This window comes from Patella vulgata, chromosome 2 (assembly GCF_932274485.2).
Source record: "Patella vulgata chromosome 2, xgPatVulg1.2, whole genome shotgun sequence".
Classification (NCBI taxonomy): domain Eukaryota; kingdom Metazoa; phylum Mollusca; class Gastropoda; family Patellidae; genus Patella; species Patella vulgata.
In genome coordinates, this window is record NC_065880.2 from 91,507,852 (window position 1) to 91,515,385 (window position 7,534).

General features: G+C 40.3%; 1 protein-coding gene across 1 annotated transcript; it reads left to right on the plus strand.

The window, feature by feature from the left end:
* The first annotated feature begins 4,326 nt into the window (after window positions 1-4,326).
* On the plus strand, window positions 4,327-6,247 carry LOC126810098 (QRFP-like peptide receptor). The gene has a single exon (XM_050535064.2). It carries the CDS (start codon window positions 4,334-4,336, stop codon window positions 5,618-5,620), a length of 1,287 nt encoding a protein of 428 aa, XP_050391021.1. The 5' UTR covers window positions 4,327-4,333; the 3' UTR covers window positions 5,621-6,247.
* The last annotated feature ends 1,287 nt before the right edge of the window (window positions 6,248-7,534 follow it).

Sequence of the window (7,534 nt, forward strand, 5' to 3'; positions counted from 1 at the left end):
TTTAAAGAGAAAGACACAACAGCCCGTTTGATACCAATTTTTATTATGAATTAATAGGATCACACTACGATTCAATTTCATTGATGCAAAGCATTAATTGTGATATCACACATGTCTATATTATATCGCAATTTCAATGCCCATCCCATGCCACCATCTGATGATAAAGAATAAAACACACAACCGTTACACTTTCCTCATAAAGTGTTGTTTTACAATTTAATTTTTTATGTAGCTGAGCAGCATGGGGGTTGACCCCCCCCCCCCGCCCGGGATCCGCCCCTGATTCATTACACCACTCAGTGCAATGAAGTAGGACATTAAACCCCATTTAATTTTATTTCTATTCAATAAAATAAATGATCTTAAATAATCAATCGGACGACATTTTGACAGCACTGAGGATCAGCGGTATTAACTTCATGTCGATTGATCCACCATCGAAGAAGATAACAATTAATTGAAACTTTATACATTTTATTGCAACTACACAGACATTAAATAAAATAGGATTATCTTTCTGCAACAAAACGATAACTTTACAAATGGTGGAGATAATATATCGTCGTGCTACCATTATCTATTTACTACGCTAGGGAATATTCTACGTTTTTATCATCATTTTATTATCATTGCCTTGTTTATGGACATATTTATGTCAAGGAATTAACAACTTTATAAATGGCCGCAATCTTGAACGTTTATTAGGGTTATACAGGTTTTACCCTAAAGGAGCGGAGAGTACTCAAAACTGATTATCCCTTATCGGTTTTAACATCCTTAGTGTTTATGTTTAAAAGCCCGGCTATAAAATATCGCCTTCTTTAATCTGTTCAAGTAGAAATATAATAGAGAGTCACGGTGGTTAAGTGGGTAAGACGCTGACTCGCTAGCCTGGAGGTGACAGGTTTATCGGGATTTTCCGACTTGGTTTACTCTTGTCAGTGATGCTGAACGGAGGGTCTGACAAGGACGGCTGTCTAGTCGTTCGGATGAGACGAAAAACTGAGGTCCCGTGTAAACAAACATTGGCGTGCACGTAAAAGATTCCTTCGCAGTTCTTATTTTTTATGGGGATTAGATGGCCGAATGGGTAGCGCGTGCGCGCTGTATTATAAGATCTGTCATTGGGTCAACTGGCGTGGTTTCGATTCCCTGGTTGTATGTGACAAGGAGTAGGGTCGCCTGACCAACCTCGTGATTTTTCTCCTGGTTCTCCGGTTTCCCCCCCACTGCTAAAGACCCCTATGCCCATGCGAATTATTGAAATAAAACTGAACCATATGTTAGTCCCCAAATGACCTAGCTTGTGTCGAGTGGATTTTAAACCTCACCTCTCTCTTATTTCTTGAAGGAAGAGAACTAATTTAACCTGTAACTAAGATCGCCTTGTACCTTCCTAGTTTCCTCGCCCAAGAAAATTTCGATCAGGCCATCACTTTTCATTCTCATTAGAAGAAGATATTTCAACCTGATTTAATAGACGTCAAGGGGACCTTTCAGTTAAAGTGATGTAAACCATATCATAACAAAATAAATCGTAAGAGCTACTTCTACATTTATTATTCAATCGAAGTATTGTGAATCACATCATCCTGGGAAATATCTTGAGAGATACTTCTGTATTTGTGATTCAATGTGGACATTTAATAAAAAAAACCTTGTACAAATAAATGAAACGTAATGAAAGAAAGATCATTTTCGAGGAGAAGATTGCCAAAACCTTTTTGCTCAGTGACTGGAGTTGACACAGTGAAGAAAAAAAGTCATTCTTTGTTTGATAAAAACGAGATAACGACAGGAGAGCCCTCTTAGAAACGTCGCCAGAAATAAATCCTTCAAGTACCTTGTATTTCATAATTTGTTATTCTCATTCAGTTACTAAATGCCACTTAAGGAATTTAAAGCTTGATTACAAAACTCCAGAAATGATTAAATAAAAAAGTTAACACCCTAAACAAATTTTCAATTTGTAAAACAAACATGGCGATTGTCCACGGCGTACAAAAACAGAGGCAGACCTCGCCCACATCAAGTATATGCCTTGCCAAGCACAGTGTCCACATCCGGCTAGCAATATTTCAGCTGACTGATTGACATTTTTCGATATCGGCTTACTGAAAATATTATTGCTACAGAATTATTATGTCTGATCAGGTACATATTATTTTACTTATTCGACGAATAAGCCAACCACTATGTACTTTTGCTTTAAAACTAAGAGAAAAACTGCCTTACCCCAAACAATAACCCATTCTTAAACCTAACCTTTAATCTCGCCAACAATCACGTGCCCTAACCTTATTTACATTTCTGCGACCTTGACAAAATTGAGCTGGCTTTAACGAAATGAAATGAAATGGGGTTTAACGTCCTACTGTTCTGCTCCGACTGGGCTAATGAAGACGGACATACGCCATACAGTGTGTTATGAGGTAAATTTTGCCCGGACAGCGGCACTACCGCCTACTCTTGTATCGAACTCCAACTTTCAAGGAATCTTTTACGTTCACGCCAATGTATACACGGGACCTCGGTTTTTCGTCCCATCCTTTTCAGGCCCTACGCCCTGCACCACTGACAAGGGGAACCACGCCGGAAAATCTGGATGAACTTTTTTGGCCAATGCTGGAATTGAACACCCGACCTCCAGGCTAGCGAGTCAACGTCTTACCCACTTAGCCACCGTGACCCCGAGCTGGCTTTTAAGAAATATATTTAGCCCTATGGTAACCAACATCTCAACAAAATGAAATGAAGCTTAACAGCCTAATGAATACTCCGAATAGCGGCACTTCGGTCTAATCTGATTTCGAATTCCAACTATCAAAGATTCTTTTACGTGCAAACCACTGTGTACACGGGACCTCGGTTTTTCGTCCCATTTAAACGACTATACGTTGTCCCTTGCCAGTCCCTTCGTTCTGCACCACTGACAAGAAGTGTGGCGGTGGGGGTGGGGTGGATGGTCTCAACACATCCTGTAACCCATGTGGCTGATTTGAAGCTTATAAGATATAAAAGCCTGCATCCAGTTTATGTGTGAATAAACAAACTTTTTGTGTAAGAAAATGGAGTTTAGAATGCAGTATTTACACTTAAAGATGGGATCCCGCGTACAAACTGGGTGATTTAATGGTATATATGGACCAAAAACATATTCAAACTAATTAATTGGTCATAATTATGCTTCAAATCCTTCTCAAACATTGTAATTGCGAAGGAATGCCCTGCTATTAAAATTCGATCAAACCAGGTCATGTTTACGTCACGTCTTGGGAGTCTGAGGAGAATTCATTGCATACATAAGACGATGTTGTCTTTAATCGCTTACTATTTATTACAAATATCGAATCCTAATTAAATTCTCGGATTATCCACTACCCGCGTCTTTTTCCGTCATTTTTATCTCAGAAAGTATTGTACGTCTAACTCTTCATAAAGTTTATCAACTTGTACATCAAGCGCTTAATGTTCGCTTGTGACCTTTGACATCACGCGTTCAAAAGTTCCTAATCGTCGGGCTGTTGATTAGGGGAACCCTGACATTTTTGTCCTGTATACGCTCCATGAATGTTTTTCGGGGAATCTAGTATTTTTCTAGTAAGAAGATTGGATATCTCCTCTTTCCATATATACCAAAATTGCCATACTTTTATTGGAAATAACCACCCGATAAATACTTTTCTGGGAACCCATCTTTTTATGCACCCATCATTTATCAAAATCCTGAATCCGCCCAATATGAATGTCTGCAGATAAACAAAACGGACAAAATAAGAAACGTTAGAGACTACCAAATTTGAACATGGAGGATTATTGATCAATCTGAGAAAGAGAGAGAAATGGGGTTTAACGTCCACTCGACACAAACTAGGTCATTTCGGGACTAACACATGGTTTAACTTTATTTCAATCATTCGCTTGCGCGTAGGGGTATTTAGCAGTGGGAGGAAACCGGAGGACCCGGAGAAAACCCACGAGGTTGGACTGGCGACGCTACTCCTTGTCACGTACAACCGGGGAATCGAAACCCCACCAGTTGTCTCAATGACATAACCATTCGGCCATCCAACCACCCCTGATCAATCTGAATCAATCTGATTAAAATACATATCTATAGAGATCCTAGTGTAGTAAAGACAAGTAGGCCTAAAACGAAATTTTGAACTAGGCCTATAGAAAAACGAAACGAAATAAGATTTGATTGATATTGATATAAAGACAAAATTTGTCTAGCTCTAAATGGCATAAACCGCATTGAATGGATTACACCTAACTTTATTATAAAACATTTTCTATTTTAAAACAGGAAGAAGAGGCCTAGTGTAAAATGGCGATAAACACGTCTCAATTCGACCATACCTTGCCTTGGCTGCACACTATAGACAAAACAGATCCACAACAAGTCCAGGAACTTCTTCAAAATGTCTGTAAACGGATACTCAACGTCAGCCATAACGAATCGGATCTGACGTTCTGTAAACCCTTCATGGAGAGAACACCAGAGACATTTCAGCCGACCAGTATTCCCATTGACGTCATCAGAGACATAAGTAACGTCACAAAAAGCATGCTAGTGTTCCTGTATAGCGTCATAATAACGGTGTCGCTCGTGGGCAATTCGTTAGTGTTTTTAACGTTTATATGTAATCGCCACATGCGGTCTATTGTTAATGTTTTCATAGTTTCGTTGGCTATTAGTGATTTTACTGTAACCGTCACGTGCATGCCTATTAACCTCGGCAACATTCTGACTAAATATTGGATATTTGGCGCCTTTTCGTGTAAACTTGTGCCGTTCATTGATAACTTAACCGTGTCATCAAGTTCCTTGACGCTGTGTTGCATCGCTTTTGATAGATATTATGCCATTGTTCACCCGTTAAAAGCCAATGCTGTAAAAACACCAAAAAGGGCAGCCATTTTGTTGCTAATTGTATGGATTATCGCCCTTGTATCAAGCATACCGTATTCGTTCTGTTTTGAACTGTTTGAAGTGTGTGTGGATCCTAAAGGTTGCCCTAAACACACAGATCACCGAACGGCTCATTTCTGTCGGGGCCACGACAGAAGCCCAATTGACCAACTACAAATATGGTTAACTATGGTCGTCTTGTTCATAATCCCGTTCGTCTTCATGACCGTGACGTATTCTGTTATATGCTATACGCTGTGGTCCAAGCGACCAATAGGTTCATCATTCCGACAATCCGAGGACGTTCAGACTCGTTACAAGAAAAAAGCGGTCAAGATGTTAATCGTGGTTGTGTTGTTGTTCACAGGCTGTTGGTCGCCATTAATCATCTTTGAAGTCGTCGCTAAAGAAACAAAATTATTGGCCTCGGAAAAATCACTGGCCTCAAAATATTATTTGCAATGGCTGGCTCTTAGTAGCGCGTGTGTTAATCCAATTGTGTTTGCTTTTATGAATGAAAAGTTTCGGAAGAATTTTAATAAGATCTTGTGCTGTCGACGTAATCAAATTGATCCTGTGCCCAAGAGGACGACTCAGCCGATTAATTTAACATTAATGGACACCGGTAATAATTCAACTCCCGAATCGCAGAGAGCTAAATCTGAATCAGTTATAAAGGATACCTCGTCTACACAAGTTTGAACAGACGATGGAGTAATCTGTTCGTTCAAACAGATGGTGGAGTTATCTGTTCGTTCAAACAGATGATGGATTTATCTGTTCGTTCAAACAGATGATGGAGTGTGTTCAAACGAATGATGGAGTTATCTATTCGTTCAAACGGATGATAGAGTTCTCTGTTTGAACAGATTGTGGGACAGATTGTTCAAATATAAATGATGAACTGTTCAAACAGATAAAGGAGTTACTTATTCAAACATGGAGTTCCAACAAATGGGATAGTTACCTCTTTGAACACACCGTGGAAACATATGACGTAATTGTATGTTATCTGTTGAAACGTGTCTAAACATATGATGTGAGTTATATGTTCGTCAAAATAGACGATGGAGATATTTGTTCGTTTAAATAGACGGACAAGACGGTGGATTATCTGTTCGTTCAAACAGATGGAGTTATATGTTCGTTCAAACAGCTGATAAAGTTATCTGTTCGTTCAAACAGCTGATAGAGCTATCTGTTCGTTGAAACAGATGATAGAGTTATCTGTTCGTTGAAACAGATGATGGAGTTTCCTGTTTGTTGAAACAAATGGCGAAATTATCTGTTCGTTAAAACAGATAATGGACTTATCTGTTTCTGTTCGTTCAAATAGATGTTCAAGCTGATGGTTGGGTTTACCTATTCAAACCCCGTCATCATTAGCCCAGTCGGAGAAGAACAGTAGGACGTTAAACCCCATTTCATTTATAAGTTCAAACAGATGATGGAGTTATCTATTCGTTTAAACAGATAATGACCTCACATCCTAAAACATACAATTAAAAGGAAATGCACATAGATGATCGAATTGTGAAATATTATACCTGGTGATATAAAATGATGTGGTTGTATTAGGGTTAAGGTGGGTATTGGGGTCGGTGTCGGGGGCGGGGGCGGGGGCGGTTATTGCAATGCAGATGCTAGCTACAGTCATCTGCATTTATATGTCACCTGGACATCCAATGCGGGTTCTCAGTATCTTTAGTAGACATAATCACACTATAATTTCTAACCCCTGTAAACAGACATGAATTAGGGAATCACCAACGAAGACGAAGACACAGCCTATAGAATTCTTCGGTCGGGCGTTGGGCCAACTCTCTTCAAGGTGGTTAGATAGATCTAATTGATAAGGCTAACTTCAAGTTTAGCCAAAGGTCACGAGATGTAAACAGGGCTAGCACTAATCCCAACCATAACCCTGTTTACATCTCAAGGCATTGACGAAATCTGCAGGTCCTAACCCACATTCCGCATATAACGTCAAATGTGCTCAAAAGTGGAGGATCATCTCCGATCTGTCTTTCTCTAGGTATCATGGATTTAACGGGGAGAACATTACTAGGTTATACGATCTAAAACACAGCTACCACTGGCCCTAAGGTCTAACGCGTGCAATGGGGAACTTGACGTCTGTCATGGCATAAAATTTGCCGTGTCATCAAAAATGTTTTCTTTGATTTCAGCCATGCACATTTTATGAACGTACGACCGGCTTGATACCATGACAGACGTCAAATTTCCCACACTCGTTGTATTTCCTGCTTTCAGTGCAAGGATACAGTTTAGATATGTGTCGGCCTTAAGGGGTGTTCTAACTGTGCGACTGCACAACACCCGCAACCGGGGGGGGGGGGGGTAATCGTACTGCGTAGCTGCACATGGCTCGCAATCTAGGCGGTGTGATCGAAATGCGTAGCTGCACATGGCTCGCAACCTAGGCGGTGTGATCGAAATGCGTAGCTGCACATGGCTCGCAACCTAGGCGGTGTAATTGAAATGCGTAGCTGCACATGGCTCGCAACCTAGGCGGTGTAATCGAAATGCGTAGCTGCAGATGGCTCGCAACCTAGGCGGTGTAATCGAAATGCGTAGCTGCACATGGCTCGCAAC

Excerpts from the sequence above, each read along its gene's own strand:
- LOC126810098 (XM_050535064.2), top strand. The coding sequence starts at position 4,334 with ATGGCGATAAACACGTCTCAATTCGACCATACCTTGCCTTGGCTGCAC.